The following is a 20,710-nucleotide window of genomic DNA, read 5'->3' as shown; positions in this document are numbered from 1 at the left end:
GATTAGATTAGTCAGGCATGACCTTCCCTTGGTGAATCCATGCTGGCTGTTCCTGATCACTTTCCTCTCATGCAAGTGCTTCAGGATTGATTCTTTGAGGACCTGCTCCATGATTTTTCCAGGGACTGAGGTGAGGCTGACTGGCCTGTAGTTCCCAGGATCCTCCTCCTTCCCTTTTTTAAAGATCCACCTTTGCTCAAGGCTTTTACACCATTCTAAATTACAGAAATTGGACTCTCCCTTGAAAAGGCTTGCAACTTTATTCCTGGGGCTTTAGCTCAAAAACTTCAGTGGAAAGACCCATTCCTTAAAAGGTATATATGTACAAGCTCTGGGTGCTGTTTTTCCTTATTTTAGAAAAGCATACCACCACTGCAGTTCAGGCTGTCATTGTTTTCATTTTACACCTGAAAATATAATTTTATTTGACCAAAAAACAGGTTATTGCACAGAACATATTCTCTAGTTCCTGAAGGGTACAAGGGAATAGGGCTCCCAAGTACTGTGCTAGGACTCTACCTGCCCCGTAAAATTTAGACTACAGAGAAATCCAGCTCCTTAAGGATAAAAGAGATCAGATTTTAAGAACTATTTCCGCAGAAGACTCTATGAAATGTAAAGAAAGGATTAAATGAAATGCAGCTGGATAAACACTATCAAATTGACAGCCTCCATCACCCATAGATCTCACAATGCATTATTTGGGGAGTTGCATTAGCTATTTACACAAGAGGATGCACTGGAAAGTGGTTTATTCAGCCAATGTCTCAGGTTTCCAGCACATCACCCAAACAGAATAAATCAGAAAATCTGCTAATTCACTCTATGCCTGTTAAAATGAAGTGCGGAGTCACACATTGGTTAAGGAACAACAACATTATACCTGGGCATCATCTTCATTAAATCTTAGAAAAGCAGCTTCCTCTAGTTTTAAATTTTCAGCTTACTTTTTAATATAAAGCATTTTAATCATCTTCACAATAATTTTCAGAGTGCTGTTTACAGCACTTAATCTTTTAAATCTGCATTTTTTTTATCAAGAGGTAAAAGGAACACTTTAAAAACAGCAAAAGCTGATGTTGCATTTGAACGTGCCTCAGGAACAAGTTGTGGAGACATGTTCAGTTGGTTCTGACCATACAAAAGCACATAAATCAGAGACGAAAAAACAGAAGGTCAGCTAGCCCATCTCCCTGCCAGTAGGGAATTCAAAACAGATAGTACAGTGTCAATTTGAGTCTTTCCCATCATCAAATTACTCCACAGCCACACAAACCATCCCTGTTAAGAGCCTCTACAGGTCATCTTTAAACTGTATTGAATAGGAAACATGGATTGATCTCAGTCCCCATGTACTTGAGCTAAGGCCATCCCAATACTCTGAAGCAGAAGGGGAAAGCTGTACATGTGGGTTGAGTTTTACACTCATTTAGTAGATCATAACATAGCTGGCTTTAGCTAAGTTCTCTCCCTGCCTCAGACAAGTTCTTTTTAACAAGGTATTTGATTCAGGTAAGGTTCTTTCTCCACACCTCCTCTAAAATAAATAAATAAATAAACAGAAGTATTGTGCCTGATATTGGAAGACACCTGTGCCCTTCCTTGCTTCAAGACTGTAGAAAGGATGATGGAACAACAATGCAAGTACAAGATTATATTAAGGGCCAGTAACAACTTCTTCCTCTATACAGCATGGCTGACAGTCTATGTTTTGCTACAGCTCTTTGAAAGCCAGCAGCAGTTGTATCAAAACCTGGAACAAAAAGGCAAGGAGGGCAAAGAAGAAAATGATTTATGGAGAATATTTTTTGCCACAGCTCATAGCATGTCCCCACCACAAACAATTCTTTCCACACAGAAGGGGAATAGCATGCTTCTTTGGAAGAGCTGACCACCCATGTTATTATAATAAACAAATCTTACCGAAAGTGGCAGTAGGAACTGAAGCACAGAGTCCAAGGCAGATTTAAGGGAGAATTGGGTAGCTTTGCCTCAGCTGATTCACAAGGGGATTTAAGTTAATTCTAGTCAATTGCTTGTCGCAAAAATACCCAGAGATGCAAAGTGTCAGGCAGCAGAGATAAGAGAGGGGGCATTGCATTCCTTTCTCGATTTTTAGTGGCAGGAGGCAAGACCATCCTGACACATTACCTTCCTCAGTGGCATTTACAGAACTAGAAAGCCGCATAGTACTCAGCCCAGATCTGCCCTCTGGATAGTGGCACTTTGGATATAAAATCTTGTACCAGTCCTGCATCACCAGTGTGGAACACCCTGCCACATAGTGAATTCCTCTGGCCTAGCAATAGTGTTATTTCTAACACTGCTCATATTCACTGTCACAAGGCCTATCCAGGTCATGCAGACACTGTACACAACCTTTCAAGGAAGTCCACTCTTTTGTGCTCCAGAGCCTGCAGAAAGCTCTGGATTCTCTCTTCCCGCAGGGCAGTGTATTTCTGCAATAGTGTCCGTCGGCGCTGAGAGTCTCCATGGGATGCAGACCCTTCCTGTTGCAGCTTGTTTGTCACATAAGCCTGGTCACTTTCCAGCTGCTGCCGCTTCCCTTCCTCCATGTGCAAATCTCTGGCCTTCTGAAGAAGTGAAAAGCAAGAGAGTATTAGCATTTTACTGGCTCTTTCAGCTCATTCCTCTTTTTGTGGTGCAGATACATGGCAGAATGGGCTGTAGCAAAAATAAGTCTCTGCTTACTTAGCCATCAATCTGTAGATTAAACCAAAAATAGGCCCTGTGCGAATATCCTATACTGTTAGGCAGCTGTTAGATTGGCTGGAAAAGATACAGGGAAATCCTTGAGGAACCCTTCACAGAGACCTAGGTCTGGTCACAGACTCACTTTTAATATGGGAACAAAGGCTGTGACTGCCAGTGGAAAAACCTCGAGTATCTGAATCAGAGTTAAAGAAGCTAGTTTACAACACAGCTCTCAAACCACGAACCATGTAACCGAAACAGTCCCTGTCAAAGCAATCCCAGAATCCTTGGAACTGGTTCTCAAAGCAGTTCAAAGGTGGTGTTATAGGAGACAGCACAATGGTTTATGGGGCAAGTCTACCATCTGATGACCAGCTGTCCAAAGTAATCTGCTTCAGCAGAAAGTGAGAGCAGGTTCACCACCACCCAGATGACACTTTGGACTTAATACACTGATTTAAAGACGCAGTATGGAGGCTATAGAAAGGTAACAGATTTAAGTATTGAACTTTTCCAGTATAAAAATAGTTTGATTTCTCTCCACATCACATTCTGAAGTCTGCAGTCATGTAGCTTTGAATACTAGAAAGCTACATGGAGACTTTAAAAAAAAACAAAAAAAACCCCAAAGGATTTAGGAGTCTCCACAAGGCTTCCCACAGTGCAGAAATCCCATCCCAAAATAAAGCTCCTCAGCTGATAAAATTCACTGTCATCTAGCAGCAGAAGTCAAGCCACCAAAACCCTACCACATCTTCTTTGACATACTTCCTTCTCAACACAATTCATCCCACACCTATGTGGACCCTCCTTGGCCTTGGATGAGACTTTCCTTCATGTGCCATCATCCCAGCTCCTTCCGAAGCTTCAGCGATTATTTTAAAGCAGTGATACTCTGACCTCACTGGCTCAAGAGCTAAATTAGCGATCAACATTACCCAAAAGAGCCACAGTAGTTTGAATTCACTGCTTCGTTTATTATTTTGATATATTATTCTCACAGCAAAATGACTGACCAAGTATTCTACAATTGGTTAATAACATAGTAAAAGCATCCTGATCAGTAAAGAATTAAATCAGTGTTTTAATATCATATGCTGCAAAGAGCCACAGAAAACACATTAAAGAGCCACTTGTGGCTCCTAAGCCCCAGTCTGAGTATCACTGCTTTAGAGTGACAAGCAGCTCTCCTCCCACAAAGCCTAAATGCACACTTAGTAGCATGTACAACCCCTGATGCCCTGTAAAGAGAACAGGCCTGGAAATCTAACTCAATTTTTACGTAGCAATGTGGAGCACTATCCAAAGATTAAGGCTGCCCCAAGTAATCTTGGTTATTCATTTAATTAAGGCACTAGCGACTCTCCATAAACGAGAATACAAGTGACAGTGCTAGTAACTAGAAAATGCTGAGTTCCTATAAAATTTGGTCTAGCAACAGTAACTCATTTTAAATAGAGTAACTTTTTTTTTTAAAAAACAAGTCCTTGTATTTGACCATAATTCGTAATACATGGGAACACAAGTAACAAATAAAGCCAAAAAAAAAAATTAGAAATTCAAACAAGTTTTGGCTAGGATCTCTAACCAACTTCTGCAGAAACACCCTCAATTGATTTCCGGTTGCCATGAGATAGTTGGCCTAATCTCAGTATGTACGGGGCTAACAGTTTTAAAGCTATTATGACAGCTAGCCGCAGTCAGTTTCACTTTTGGCTGTTCTAGTAATCCACACTTAATAAGCTGTAGCACTGATGGGGAAATTCCTCCTTACCTAGTTAAATCAATCTAGGTCAGAAAGAAAACTAAATGGAAAGCAGAGAATATTAAATGAATAGATTTGCAGTGAAAACATTAATTTGATTATTTTTCAGCAATCTGCATGTTTGAAAGGGATAGGATCAGAATGCTCCCAGAGAGTTAAAAACTTACATGTTAATACCTTGAAGTTGGGGTTAACTACATTTAGGTGACATTTTAACCCATCTCATTGTAATCGAACCTTATTATGCCCTCAAAATAAATGAGGCATTAAAGCAATCTAGTGAGATTAGGGGAATTTGTTTAAATTTTGTGTGTTTTTATCACTGAGGTGCAACCCAAATTACATGATCAATGACAAGCCTATAAGAAGTTTGAGGCAGTATTGGGGCTTTTCACCTTCTCATTGCTTATGGAAGAAGTTGTGGTATTTCAGCGCTGCCCAGAATCCCAAAGTGTCTGGATACTTCTATTAAAATGATCATCGGTCAATCAGTTAATTGTATTGCAATGTGTCATTATGCTTCAGAATGCACATCCTAATGAGATGAACAGGGGAGAATCCCAGCTGTCAGAGCTGCTTCTTTTATCTGAAAACTCAGGCAAACAGTATTAGATCAGGTCAGATCAGCATTGGCTCAGATTTTCTATGCCATCATTATTCATTATTATAAAGGCTAGAAATTGTTTTGTGAAACATTCTGCAGAAACCACCCCAGCCACCAGACAAGTGGTGATATGGTGCATCATTATACTCACCCCACTACTGAACATCTGCTGTAAGCCACTATTGAAACAGCATCTGACTAGACATATCATTAGTTTATCCAAACATGGTTAATTGCAATGTTTCTAATACTTACTAGGCTACTTTACACACATGCTCTCCTGACTTCCAGCCTATTACTGTTTTACTGTGGACAATATATCTTGGGCTTATCCTATCTCGTGCTCTTACCTGTAAAGCGCTGTGGTTCATCTGGAACCGAAGGATAGCCTCACACAAGTTCCAGAAGGAATATTCTGGCCACAGTACAGACTGAAACACCAGGCATGAGTGGGATGTCTGCAGAAAGCAAGATCACCAAGAATTTAATATCCTAGGGATGAAAAATCATCAAGAAGTGGCTCTGTCAGTCACAAGCTATGCCAGAGCTTCCCAGCCAGCGGCTCTCATAGGATTTATCAGGTCCTGCCTGCATGTGTACATGAGGCAGTCCAATACAGTATTCCAAGAATTACAACACAGCCTGCTTTATCGGATTGGTTGTGTGAAATTTTAATAGGAAAAGACTAGGAAGCATTAAGCAACAATCATCCCTCAGAGGGATGATAACATACCGTTTGGATGAAGGGGGTTTAAATTAAAACCACAACAGCCAGGAAATTCAGAGTCAGCTTAACACTGTTCTATTTGCACCTGTTTGTTTCTACTGTTGGTAGTGCAAGGATCTTCCATCCTTATTACAATCTGCAGGCAGGGTTAGACTGCTACATCAGTCTTAAAATAATCTATTGCTAGTAAATTAAGCATCAAGCCACACAGCAAAACTAAAACAGCATCCCATGACTACTGGAGCCTGTGTCAGGGATGGATGACAGGTTCATATTAGGGATCAGAACATGACCTCTGGACCACCATTTATCATAGGACATCTTGTGTGATTCCTTTTTACCCTCTCTTAATGTCACTGTAACTGCACCTTGAATTTGAGACACAGTGGGTAACATCTTAGGACTGGGAGCTAGGATCTTTTCACTTAAATCTTGCTTTTGCCATCAACTCCTTCTAAAGACTTGGGAAAGTTATATAATTATTCTGCAAGGGTTTCTGAAAGATGTGGATAATGCTCTACCTTCCAGGGCCATTGCAAGGACTGCTAACGTCTGTACAGTTCTTTGAAGATTTAAAAAACGCTATATAAAATCTAAAGAATTTTAAGTTCTCATTTTGTTACAGAGAAATATAACAATTAAGACATTCCCTTTCAACATTTCAAATTAGCTTCATCAACATCAGAATAACTCCTGTTTCAGGGCTGTCATGGTGTACAGGACACACAACCCTCAGACCATTTAGTAGCTTCTCCAGAATGTCTGATCCATTTCTTGGCCACTTCCTCCCATTCTCCAATGTAGACTAGAAGTTGAACAAACTCATTTTACCTGCGCAGATACATGGCATAAAGGTATTTGTCAGACATATATGTTTGGGTGACAGCTGTTGTGCCCTTCTCTGTGTTGCTATTTAGTTTGTTGTAGGTCTACATTACAGGACCACAATATGAGGAGAAGCAAGAACGAAGGAAAGCAGGGATTCAGCTTGTAAGAACCTCCACCTCCACCTGTTACGCAAATACGGAATATTTTCAGAACAAGACAGAGGTTTTACCTGCCAGAGCAAGAAGTCACTAAGTCGGACCTCTCCAGAGGTTCGTATCAGGAGGTCTGGGTTGGGGGAGTTGTTGGTGTAGAGACATTTATCGAGCAATGACTCTGACACATCGCTGAGAGAGAAAGAGACAGACGGAGAGACATCTCATTAATAAGATCACTTTCATAACCTGACAGTGATAACACCATGAAATCAGAGTTACTAGGCCTACTTATAAAGGTATGAGTTTGCTGTTCTGGACAGAGAACACCAGAGATTGAAGAGACCTACAGTACAGACAGTGGCAGTGTAAGCTCCTTTCCCTCTCCTGACCATCTCAACTCTACTCTGGCTCCAGCATGGAGAGGGGAGTTCAGTCTCTATGATCCATTTGTTACTTGACCTCACAACTGAGACTGCCAGCAAGGAAGCCAACTGTCAAGGCATCTTTTATGCCATAAACACTGGAACTGAATTGAGACCCTCTAGCTCACTTCCGTTCTGTTCAGGTTCTTGTACCATACTCATCACCATGTTACCTAAGGCCACCAAAAAGGCCCTCACATAGTAATTTTAAGTCACTATAAACCAGTCTGATTGGAATCAGTGAATGCCTAAGGGCCACTAGGGAAAATATGACAAAGTATCGGGTGAAACTTGCAAGGAATCATCCTGTTTTTACAATACATTAACTGACGGACTAAACCACTTACCAAGTCAAGGTGCTGTGGTGTTACTGTCTCTTTAAAATGGCATTTATGGGTGTATTGGGACCCAAAAAAAAAAAAAAAAAAAGGTTTTGTGTAGCTATTAAAACCTGTAAACTAAGGGCCTATATACCCTACAGGTTACCACGTTTGCTCCCTAAACTAGTTACAACACAGTTCAAATTTACAGCGTAGGTCAGACCTTAAAATTCCTGCTGGGTATATCCAAAGCTTTAGCTTCGTTATGAGACATAGTTAAGATCCCAGACACTACAACGGGAAGTGTGATGGAACCAATTTAAGATAGCTGCATTGTAACATGGTCTCCTACATGTCTGTACTCGTAGCATAGATGGGTTATCTGAAACAAGGACTCAGTTCAAGTCTGAAAGACTGGACATTGCAAAGCAATCTGCTGAACATCCAGGGGAAGGTATTGGCCTTTTCACTTCACAGCACCAGCGTATCCTGGGCGCACCTCCTCTGTCCCCCGTGCCAGGAGATTGTGGAGAAGGCAGAGTAGGAGCTGGCCATGCCAGCTCCACAGCTGTTGGGAGTTCTCCATGCTGGAGGATCCCCTTACAAAAGGGCGAGGGCCCGTAGCACAAAGGGGATGGAAAGTGGCAAAGAATCTGTCTCAATATTAAGGTATTTGATATAATTGTAGTTGGTTTTTTTTATGCAGTCCAGCAGCTGAAAATAAGGAGAAGCCAGCATCATATGACTAACCAGCTCTCTGTGAGCCACAAGCAAGCACTCCAGGGACCAGTTTTGGAATCACATCCAGCACCCTTTTAAAGAGCAACTCATTATCCCATCAAGTGTGGTTAGCAGTGGTGGAAAGAAAGGACTGATTATTTGCTGAAAGACCTTGTAAACCCATCACCCCTGAATTCTTTATCACCATATATAGAACATTCCACACTGAAGTCTTTTGATCAAAAGCAGTCTTGCTCTCCCTGTTCATTTATTTTTATCCACCCTGGAATAAAGTATTTTTTTTATTTAAATCTGATTTTTTTGATAAAATGCTTTTTGAGGAAAAAACGTATCTAAAGATAGTTTTAATTAAGATAAATTATAGCTCAAATGTATATATCTCATCATGGAATAGGGATTATAAATTCTAATTCCATAGTATGAGATAATATATTCATGTAATGTTTAACAAAAGTTTTGTAAATGAGTTTCAAAAATTCATGGATTAGGGATCTAATCTTGTTGGGTTTTAGGGGCTTTGTTATAGATTATTTAGGTGAATTTTTCTATCTACCCAATGGGACTCAGTGCTCAGTCTAGATACCATCACAGATGCTTAGTTTTGCAGTTCTCAAACTGTGGATTTGTGTCTCCAGAGATAATATGCTTGTTAACAGCAAAAATGTTTTAAAATAAATAAATAAATAAATTGAGGTGCGAAATAACAGACCCGCTGCAAATAATATTGTCCTGCTGCAAATTTGTGTACACAGAGTCAATCCCTTACCTCTCTCTAAAAGTGCCAAGTTTCAAAAACTTTAATGAATAGAAGATTGTTGCGGGGCGGAATAGATCTGGACAAGGAGAAGTCTGGAGATAAATGTGAGATGGAAGGGACAGGCAGTAGAAACAAAAGTGAAACTGTTGGAGCCGCATATTCCAGAAGTCTTGAGGTCTGAGTGTAGCCTTCATTAATTTGAGATCTACCATACCATTCTCACTAGAAGGGAAAACCTATAATGGCAGCAGGCCATAAAAGAGACCCAGTTTGGGAATATTTTAATGAAGTTCCTCTACCTGTGGGTAAGGCAGGCATGCATGCAAAATGCAAACAGTGCAACAAAGAAATGCAAGGCCTGGTTGCCCGAATGAAACAACATCATGAGAAGTGTTCCTTCTCAGGAGGAAGCCGCATTGAAGATGATGAAAGGAACATGTCTGAACATGCAGAATCTTCAGGGTGGTAAACTTTTTTTTATTTCATACCTCTTTCTTAAGGACTGCCAGTCTTCCTTCTGGACTATTCTTGAATTCTCATGTTTGAGCAAAAAATATAGTTGTTACTCTATGGTACTGTTATTTTAGATGCAGTTGTGATAAAAAATAGCTGAAATAGTCAGATCTTCCTTTTACAATTTCACCTTTCAAGTAGTACTGAGTGTCAGTGAACGCGATGAATACTACTAAATGAGCAGTATGGTAATAATAATTAAATAACTGCATCGACTTATTTTGTTTAGGAGACTCCATCCTCAACATACAGGGTTCTGAAAACTATCCACCTTCAACATCACCATCATTTTCTATAGTTTCAGCGTTATTCTGCCAATGATCATGTTTCAGTCATATCATGTATGTCACATAGCCACAGTATATCACCTGTAGCAAAAAATAAATAAATAAATCCCCATCATCCAGAAACAACCATAGATATGTTTGTGGTAAGAACCAGCAGATCACAAAAAGAGGTAATTGATGAAAAAATTGCTCAGTTTGTTTATGCAACAAACTCTCCTTTCCATATGATTGAGAACCCACAGTTCATTAACATGGTTCAGCCATTAAAACCAGGATACAGTTCACCCAGCAGAGCAGATATTGCAGGCAAATTGCTGGAAAAAAAGTGTATGAAAGAGAAATTGAGCAGTGTGCAAAAGGTCTAGAGGGTGAAATTGTTAACCTGAGTCGTGATGGGTGCAGCAATGTCCACAATAATCTTGTCGTATGTGCTTGTGTGACAACAGAAGAATGAAATGTCTTCCTTACAAAAACAATTGATACATCAGGAAATGTACACACAGCAGAATACCTACAAACAGTAGCAGTAAAAGGTATAACAAACTGTGAAAAAAATATTCAAATGTCTCGTACGCAACTTGGTCACAGACAACGCTGCAAATGTATCCAAGATGAGAAGAAATTTAGAAGAGAGTCCCAAGCTGATAACATAGGGTTGCAGTGCTCATTTCATGCACCTCCTAGCCAAAGACTTCAGTCTTCCAGAAATAAAGGCTAATGTTGTTGAAATTGCAAAATACTACCACAACAACCACTTTGCAACAGCTGCTCTGAAAAAAGTGGAAGGAACCAAGCTAACTCTCCCACAAGACCTGCTCTGGAACTCCGTAGTGGACTGTTCTGAGCACTGTATCAAGAACTGGCCTAATATGATGACAGTTTGTGAACAAAATCATGAAAAAATAGATGGCCCTGTCACAGCCAAAGTTCTCAACATTGGGCTTAAGAGAAATGTCGAACACGTGCTGAGTACCCTGAAGCCTGTTTCTCTCGCCCTGAACAAAATGCAGGGAAACAGCTGTTTTATTGCTGATGCTGTTGAAATCTGGAAGGAACGGAGTGAGATCTTAAAAAGAGAAATATGCAATGACAGAATTAAATTACAAGCATTAAAAAAAACAAATGGGACAAGCTATCTCCTGCTCATTTTCTTGCAAATATTCTCAATATTCGGTACCAGGGTCAAACCTTAACTGCTGAAGAAGAGTTGGCTGTGACATGGACATCCAGCAACCATCCCTCCATAATGCCAACTATAATAAACTTCAGAGCTCAGGGTGAACCATTCAAGAAATATATGTTTTCTGATGTTTTAAAGAAAGTCACACCAGTGAACTGGTGGAAGTCACTTAAGCACTTGGACTCAGAGACTGTTGAAGTGATAATCTCACTTTTAACAGCAGTAGCTTCTTCTGCTGGAGTAGAAAGAATATTTTCTTCCTTTGGACTAATTCATTCCAAATTGAGAAATCTTTTGTGGGACAGGAAAAAGCAGGAAAATTTGTTTTTCTTTTCCAGATTATGAACAAACAGGAAAATGAAGGTGAAGATGACTGAGCTAGCTGCAGAAGCCAATATTTTAAGTTTCTCATGTTGACCTGGCTGACAGAGTCAATTTCACTTTAAAAAAAAAATGTCATTTAACTATTTTGGTTAAAACAATTTTAACAAAAACCTGATTTTAAAAAATTTGAATGTTTAACTAAATTCAAAAATTCATATGTTTGTTTCGTTAAAATTTTATACGTTTGCTGTTGAAGAAAACAATCCAGAATACATAATATTGTTGTTTTAGTTAAATAAAACAATTTAAAATGTCAGTCTGGTGATGTTCTCCACCTAATACAGCATGGCAAGAAAATCCTCCAAATATTAATGATTAACCTGTTGAATTGGAGATATGTATGAAGTCATTGGGAGGTGAACTATCTGCTTCAATTACCTTTGGTAAATGAAATAACCAAACAATCATTCATTTTCTGATATAGCTGTAAAACTAATCTGAAAAGTTTTCAAAATAAGTCACTTTAAAAATGTATAGTGTGTACCTTCTAAAAATGAAACCTACAACTATCTTGTGAAGAACATGTATTAAGGTTGTAACAACCAACAAGAATGCACTTTTAGGTAGAAATCCATGATTAAATGGAGTCTTCCTGACTAGTGATTTAAATCAAATTGATTTAAATCAAATCCACCCTGCTTTATTTCATGCCAGCATCCTAATGGTGACATCCAGAAACTGACTGGATTTTAAAGCGATGGGTCTTATTTTGTTGCACCTATGGAAGACTACACAGTAATTCCAGAAGTTGTGAGTGGGACGTGGGTAGACTAGAGTCATTAGAGTGAGATACACAAGTTACCTAGGTTCAAGTAGTCCTTGTTCCACACCCCAGGCCATCTCTCTCACTGCATTGCTGATTTCATGTCTTGACGTGTATGCAAAGCAGACATTCAGAAAACATCTGAAAAATGTGAAAGAAACTAACTCAAGGAAGGACCCAGCAGGTAACAGAGAGAAGAATCTATCTAGAACACTGATGCATGCTTATGGGGAAAAAGGCAGAAAGGGACAATGTGCAGTGTCTGTTGAACCTCCACTTCCAAGGGCATGGGATGGATACAGTATCTCTGCAACTTTGAATTGTGTACTACTCACTTGTTGTAGTTTCTGGTGGCCAGCACAGCTTGGGCAATCAATTCCTGAATATCCAGTGGCAGAAGTGGCAGGTCCCCAAGGACACGGATACGCACACCATGCTTCTTCAAATTCTCCCTACACAGAACAACAAGGCTGAGGAGAGCAGCTGGGCTCTGATCAACAGCAGGCATGCCAAACCCTACTGCCATGGACCCTACCAAATTTACAGTTCATTTTCGTAAGTTTCATGGTCATAGCATTTTAAAAATCTTGAATTTCACAGTGTTATAAGAAAGCATGACTATGTAAAACCCACAACAATCTCCCCCAAAGAGTGATGACACCCCCCCATCCCCAATACCATGCCAGCCTTACTTTTGTGCTGCTTCTGGTGAGGTCACTGGCTTCAGAGCTGGACACTCAGCCAGCAGCTGGGGCTCTCTGGCCACCCAGCTCTGAAGGCAGTGAAGAAGTAAGGGTTGCAATACCATGACCCCCCCCTACAATAGCCTTGCAACTCCCTTTTGGGTCAGGACCCTCAGTTTGAGAAACGCTGATATAGGGTAAAAGTATACAGAAGACCAGTTTTCACGGTCTGTGATGCGTTTTTGATGGCTGTGAATTTGGTAGGGCCCTACCTATTTCCTGTAAATTACATCTGGCACTCCTAACATCTATTATGGAAGAAGAGGGTCATGACATCACAGGTGACATTAAGACCTGATGTAACTGGCAGTGAGGACAGTTGTGCTGAAGTTGTTTCCAGGCAGCCTGAATTTGACCATTGCTAGAGCTCTAGCCATTTCTTCAAGAGAAATTTAAAAATAAAAATAACCCCCCCAGTTTCCTGACACACAGAAATCGTTCAGTAACGGTCTAAAAAAGAACCAAGATAAGGATCATAGTTGTGGGATTGTGCATGGTTTGCCATACTTAGAGGCTATGAAATTAATCACATGAAAGACTTTTATATAAGGTGATTATTTTCCTGCATTTTGCTAAGCAGAAATTAAGAGGGGTATGGGGCAGCTAGAATTAGTAGTGGCTATTCACATATCACTAATTTCCAATTGGAGGGGAGACTAGTGCATCAACAAGGGAAAAACAATGCCAACAGGAAACATGCTCACTATATAGTTATTTTGGACAGAAAAGACACTCTCCTGTTAGCTCTATCCTGAAATCAACAACCACCTTTGTATTCCAGTACCAGCTCCTGAGTGGAGAATGACAACGCTGGCTCAAGTCCAGTACAATGCAAACCAGTGCTACATGCAAGTTTTCAGCCTACTTCAGTCATGACCTACAGCATCACTCTAATATTCCAGACCCTCTCTACCTTTACCAATTCACCCAAATACTGAACTACACTAACCGAGCCCTCTTTATTCTAACCCTGTCCCCCGACAGTTCTTCTGATGTCACAAAGTCAGGGCTTTCATTCTTTTTGTCCCACGCTGCATGCAGACACAAATAAATGTGCCAAGTTGTGGAACCATTAAAATGCCTCTCTGTGGTCATCTAAATCCACACTGAATCCAGGTCTACAGCTGGAGAGATCTATAGCTACTTTAATTGAGTTAATGCAGATTAACATGTCACAACATCACTTTAACATCCCTTACTGCCATTCTCCCTTTGCCCCACATTTATTTCGCCCTCTCAGTGTGGGCTTGAGAGGATCTTACTGTTCTTCCAGCAGGCGGCTAAATTTTTGCCTTGCCAGCTCCATCAGCCCATCCACCTCCTCCTTGGAGCGTTTAAAGTTCTCAATGCTAAATGCATAGACCGTGACCTCCCGGATATCCAGATTCAAGCACCACCGCAGTGTCTGCAAGAGGAAAAATGTAGTCACTCAGACCAGTGACTCAAAATCTTTACACACTACTGTACCCCTTTCAGAGTCTGATTTGTCTTGGGTACCCTCAAGTTTCATCTCATTTAAAAACTACTTGCTTACAAAATCAGACATAAAAATACACAAGTGTCACAGTGCACTATTACTTGAAAAAATGCTGACTTTCTCATTTCTTCCACACAATTATAAAGTAAGTCAATTGGAATATAAATATTGTACTTACATTTCAGTATACAATATATAGAGCAGTATAAACAAGTCATTGTCTGTGTGAAAGTTTAGTTTGTACTGACCTTGGTAGTGCTTTTTATGTAGCTTGTTGTAAAACTAGGCAAATATCTAAATGAGCTGATGTACCCCTTGGAAAACCTCTGTGTACCCCAAGGGGTACATGTACCCCCTGGTTGAGAACCACTGACTCAGAGCACCAGATCTCAGCAAGTGTGTGAACTTCATGGAAGTTCATCACTACGCTAACAATGACTGGGACGAAAAGAAAAGAAAAAGAAGAGTCTACAATGCTCCTAGTTCTATAAAGATTCCTGATTCACCTCAAAGGACTCTGGAAAAGAATCTTGGCTTGAACAAATATACCCTTTCTTTACCCCTGCACAGAACCTAAACACTGAGTAACTGTAGGGTCTGTTACAGGGTAGATTACAGTGTGTTCCAAGAACAGCCAGTAAAGCAGAAGGAGCATTTAGGAACACAGGAATTGCTGTAATGGGTCAGACCAGAGATTCATCTAGTCCAGCGTCCCGTCTCCAACAGTGTCCAGCGACAGATGCTTCAGAAGAAACTTTCAGTAGGCAGATGTGAGATAGCCCACCTTCCATGAAAGTCTCATCGTAACCCCTAATAGTTAGAGATTGGCATAAACCTTGACTCATGAGGTTTTATAACCCTTCCAGAGCCTTAAAAAAAAAACAAAACAAAAAACAAAAACCCCCTCCCCCGCCCACCAAACCATCAACTGTTAAAACTCTGGATATTCTTGTTATCCACATCAATGTCCAAATCTTATTTGAATCTTGCAAAGTTCCTGGCCTCAACGTCATATGGCAATGAGTTCCAGTCTAATTATGCTCTGTGTGGAAAAAGTGTTTCCTTGCATCAGTTTTGAATTTGTCACCTTTCAGTTTCATTAACGTTCCAATCTGAGCACCTTCAGTGCAGAGGTACACTGCACATGCTCATAATAAACCAACACTTCCTATAGCCACTTATTATGGCCAGGAACTCTTTGTAGCCATAGAAATTATAACAACGCAGAGAATCTTGGAAGTCTAGGTGGAGGGAGTAGGGATGAGCCAACCTTCATGAAATAAACATCCAGCAGAAGGCTCACAGGGGGCTGAAAACATTCACAGTATTTAAACCAGAGAGGTCAATGCCAGAACAGACCGAGTAGTAACCCACCCAGGGAAACCACTTCTTGTAGCATACAAGAGAAAAGATTATACATAATAGAATACTGCATGTGTCAGTTCACGTCAAGTGCACCTGTACATCCCCTTAGTGGTTCAGCTTGGGCACTGACTCTCAAGCTTTCAGCCCCCCACCCATCTCTCTCCCTTCTGACCAGGATTTCCAGGCTAAACAGTTCCCTACCTTCACTGTGTTATTCCCAGCATAAAAGACAGACTGCCTAAATAAGCCTGCTTGCTTTCTCCTCTGAGACTAACAGCAGCCTACAGTATAAGTTACCACACAAACCTTCCTAAGGAAGCATATTTTATTCTTAAGGTAAAAGCACTCGAGAAAACATTCAAAACAATAAAAGAACCTAAATGCTTGCTAATAATCTTATCAGAGATCCTCCCCCAGCAATCTCCACAAGTCTGGTCGCTGTCAGTCCTTCTAACCTTTCCTTAAGGACTGGGGACCTCCATGGATCGGAGGTCCTGTCCATTTGCAGGATCAGAACCAAAAGCTCTGAGCCTGTTTAAAAACAAAAAGAAAAGGAGTACTAGTGGCACCTTAGAGACTAACCAATTTATCCGATGAAGTGAGCTGTAGCTCACAAAAGCTTATGCTCAAATAAATTGGTTAGTCTCTAAGTTGCCACTAGTACTCCTTTTCTTTTTGCAAATACAGACTAATACGGCTGCTACTCTGAAACCTATTTAAAAACAGGCTATTTATCCCAAAATCCTTTTTTTGGATGTTGGTCCCTAAAGAACACAGTTTGAACTAGTATATATGAGCCTCTCTGGGGGTGACTTCAAAGGGCTGATAACTGGAGGAATTGCATTAGCTCCTCCTAGAGAAGTTATATACAATCTCAGAATAACACAAACAATTGCATATTTAATCCAATGGACCTCAAAGGTATTGGACTCAATTCAGTAAGGTTTGTCCAGGATATTGTCATATCTATCACACTGTGTACTTTGGAATCTTTCACTAAAGGATCTGAATGTGCTTTATAAACATTAAGCGTCATGATCCATGAGGTAGGTATTATTTCCCTGTTTTACAGATGAGTAAATAGGAGAGATTAATTGACTTTCCCAAGGCCACAGGGGTCAATGGTAGAACAGAACCCAGGAATCCTGACTCCCAGCCCCGGGGTCTAAATACCAGATTTCACTCCCTTTAAGAAAGGGGGCAGTTGTCCATGCACTCAGAGAGACAATGCTGACGAAAATTGGAACCAGGGATCCAACATCCAAACCTCTGTCACCCAGAAGCACCTGTTTAGAAGGTCCTCCCCACCTGTGCCAGTTTGTCGAAGCCCTCTGAATGCCCCTGCTGCCTCTTCACGTGACACTTCTGAGCATAACGGCGATTCCCATCCATGATGAATGCGACATGCTTGGGCATTGGACCTGCCTAAATGGCAAGAAAAAGAAAGGCTAAACAGAAAGCTAACAACCAACTTGGAGTCCCACCTCAATTAGCTTAACCCATCCAGCTCCTGGCAGTGCCTCCCCTTTAGTATAGAATCCATCTAATGGAGTCCCTGTAAAGTTTGGGGATGAAGGGGAGACAAGATAGCGAAAGACAGAAGAACACAGGCTACTAGATGTACATATGGTTCTTTGGTAACCCTAGCTTAGGGTCCATTTGAAGCACTATGACAGTGGCATTCACCATTAACTGCCTTTGGCTCTCCCTTACTCTGCTGTGTGGCAGAGAACTGAACATATTTAGGATACAAGAGAGCCTGGAACAGCACTATGAAGTGATTACCACCTTCTGTCAGTGAAGACTCAGCAAGTGTTCCAAGTCCCACGCTGCCAGTATTGTAAGCATTTCCAATTTCAGCATTCAAGAGAAACTACAGACCCAACTCATTTACACGAAGAAAAAATCTGACTTTCACTCCGAAGATGGATATTTCCTCCCCTTAATGTCACTAGGCATCTACAGCTCTTTTTGAGATGCTTATGTTACCAACAGCATAAGTTTCTCAAAACTTGCTTGCAGAGGGTATGACAGATAGTTTTCTGGAACTATTGGGATATATTACATTCAATATAAATATTTTTTAAAAAAAGAATTGGAATTATATGAATCTAAAATATTCTAATTATCTTGCATCCTTCCAACGCCCTCTTCAATTCTCATATGATTTAAACAGCCATTATTTCTCAAACCACTAGACAGACATGAACGTGTAATACCGTTTGAAAACTAGGGCTTCCATCTGCTTTCAGATGGAAAAATAATTTCTAGCTCTAGCGATTCTTATGATGCTGGTTATCAGAAATTAAATGAGAGAAACAGCAAGAGGATGACAAGATACATCATTTTAAGATTCATTATCTCTTGATCAGCCAGGGCTACAAATATTAGAAATCTGGGAATCCCGGCTTGCTACTGACAAGCATCAATTACTGCCCTGCTCATCCACAAGATTCAAGCCAGTGTAATTTTCCATCCCTGAATACAATTTCGGAATGTACATTCAGTACTAGTATTAACATGCGTTCCTATACAAAGGCGCTTTTTTAAAATATTATATTATTATTATTATTATTATTAATAACAGAAGCAGTCACAGTGACAGTTCTTTTCTATAATATGGAGAATCAATCTTGAAAATGCTTAGTCATCACAGGCAGCACAGAGGTTTGTCTTACCTTTATAACGTTGGCACAAAATCTCTCTATGATGGTCAGCTCTCCTTCTTTGATCCACGACATGGCTTTACCCACAGTGGCCTCTTTTTCGGGGGCAAGATGAGAAAAGGGGCAAATGAATCAGGAGGATCTGTTTGGCCCAAAGCGGTAAGAACAGTCACTTTGGAAAAGTACGCTTTAGTCAGTCACCTTCTAAGAGCTTTTTTTTACTAATTTATACTAAGGTTAGAAAAACAGAACATGCAATCGCTGGACTGGATAGCTTAGGAATGGGATATGGAGTCTGTTAGCTTTATATTGCCAGCACTGGGTGGTAATAAGAAAAAATTGATATCACCTGATAACTGTTCAATGGCCTGGGTGAAAAGACTTGTGGGGTTTCAGCACAGGTTTCAGAGAATAAGCACACACATTACAAAAGCCACCACCATGGTTGTCATTAATTGGTCATCAGCAAAGACAAAGGCTAACTGATCTTGGAGACTGCACTCACCCTCTCACCTGCTGCCGCTCATGCTATTTCTGTTCTGTAGAGAAAGAGGACTTCAGCCTCCAGTCATCAAGGCAGAAAGTTTCACCAGCACTAAACTCACATCAAATGCTGATAGATCCCATGTACATTTATCCCATTGATCATGTCTGTGGCAACTTGCTGAGCTCCCAAAGAATCCTTTACTTTCTCCCAATTAGGGCTCTGAGCAATCCACCTTCAGCTAAGGGCAGACAAAGCAGTAATGGAGAGAGAGCCTGGGGGTGGGGGAGGATAGTCCACCTAGCTGTTTAATACATGCCGCTCCAGACCTTGTTTTGACTCTATCATGGGCCCGAGGTGAACAGAGGGGATGGTTTCTTCACCCACCCTCACTTAGATTCCCTCCCCTTTCTCCTCCAGAGAGGAAGTCTGGCCAGGGACTCAGGGCAGCTCAGCCACCTCCCAGAACTTGGGCTTTATTACCAGAACTTCCCCACCCCCTCTCAATAGGAGACCCCGGCTCCCGAGACCTTAGCCTTCCTCCCTGGCCACTAACAATACTACCCAGCTCTCAGACAGCCCACGTCACCCGTAGGCGCTTTACCAAGGATCATTATCACTGTGCTACAGATGGGGAAACTGAGGCACGCGGCAGGGCAGAGGAGTCCAGCCCGGGTCTCCTGAGCCCCAGCCCAGTGCTCTGCCCACTAGGCGACGCCGCCTCACCAGCCCGGGGCTTCCCCCAGCCGCGTCAGGTACTCCCCACCCCCACAGGCTCTCCCCAGACCCTTCCCCAGCGGGGGGACACAATGGGAGCACCCCCAGCGCCTCGGCCCGCTCCCCACCCTACCTCTCCCTCCGGCACCCAGCCTCTCCGCAGCTTCCCCAGCAGGGTGACGTGTCCTTCCGCATACGTCATCACCACGCGCGGAGGGAGGGAGGGCCCCTCCCGCGCACGCGCCGTGCGCGCTCTGAAGCTGCTGCCTTTAATGGTCCCGCCCTTTCGGCTTCCCGCCAACGCGGCCCGGGGGCCGGCGACAGGACCCGGCTGAGGGGCGGGACGGGGCGGGGGGTAACAGGAGATGGGAACAGCCTGCCCCGCCCAGGGGTCCCCCCCCGCACTGTCGTGGTCGGCGGGTGCTGAGGGTAGAGTGGGCCGCCCTCCCATGAGGGGGGCCCTGTCCTGGGGAGGTGCTCTGGGGACCACACCCCGAACTGACTGGCACAGTGTTCCAGGGCAGCTCACACCTTGCGAAGGGGGCAGCAAGGCCCACTCTGCTGGGCTGGGACGGTTACGGGCACAGCCCCCATGTCTCCTTCTCTTCATAACAGCCCGTCAAAATCCTGCCCCTGGCCACCCACGTAGCATGCAGGCCTGTCAGTTCCTGCCCCACCTCCACGGGTGTTTAGGGAGACATGGGGGCGGGATGGGGATGGGACGACATATTACCCCCCAAAACTGCAAGCTTCAGACAGGTGCAGAATTTGCCACCCTTCCCTCGCCCCGTAGCCCCATTGGCCTGACTGGAGCTGCTTCCACCAAATACAGAAATTAAACTATGCCCATGCCCACATCCCCAGGCACAGCACCCAGCGTCAGCTGTTGCAATTCACACACCAGTCCGGTGACATTTTAAAGTGGGGCCTGAGTGTTAATTCTGATTTTTTTTTGGCCACAGCCGTACAAATGCAGTTAACACCGTTTTCACACGCACCGTCCTTTTGTTAGCGTGGGCTAGCCACCTTACTTTGCTCCTGGGTGCACCAGGTAGCTCCTGTCTCTGTTACCTGTTTCACCCATAGCTGGAAGCAAT

General features: G+C 42.1%; 1 protein-coding gene across 6 annotated transcripts; it reads right to left on the bottom strand.

Annotated features, from left to right (window-relative positions):
* Nucleotides 1-235: 235 nt before the first annotated feature.
* On the bottom strand, nt 236-19,816 carry DHDDS (dehydrodolichyl diphosphate synthase subunit). Of its 6 annotated transcripts, none has more exons than XM_084652273.1 (10): nt 19,747-19,816; nt 18,918-19,137; nt 18,425-18,554; nt 17,055-17,171; nt 14,167-14,309; nt 12,497-12,613; nt 12,201-12,302; nt 6,869-6,983; nt 5,435-5,542; nt 236-2,594 (listed from the first exon to the last, which is right to left on the bottom strand). In XM_084652273.1, exons 3-10 carry the CDS (start codon nt 18,485-18,487, stop codon nt 2,358-2,360), a joined length of 1,002 nt encoding a protein of 333 aa, XP_084508399.1. In that variant the 5' UTR covers nt 18,488-18,554; nt 18,918-19,137; nt 19,747-19,816; the 3' UTR covers nt 236-2,357. The 6 variants fall into 6 exon arrangements, with proteins under 6 accessions (XP_084508399.1, XP_084508397.1, XP_084508400.1 ...); XM_084652271.1 differs by having other exon boundaries at nt 18,425-18,507; XM_084652274.1 differs by having other exon boundaries at nt 18,425-18,507; nt 18,926-19,137.
* Nucleotides 19,817-20,710: the final 894 nt, after the last annotated feature.

The sequence above is a fragment of the Lepidochelys olivacea genome, assembly GCF_965140295.1.
Source record: "Lepidochelys olivacea isolate rLepOli2 genome assembly, chromosome: 19".
In the NCBI taxonomy this organism is placed as follows: domain Eukaryota; kingdom Metazoa; phylum Chordata; order Testudines; family Cheloniidae; genus Lepidochelys; species Lepidochelys olivacea.
Note: the sequence above shows the minus strand (reverse complement) of the source record. Positions and strands in the feature narration are given on the sequence as shown.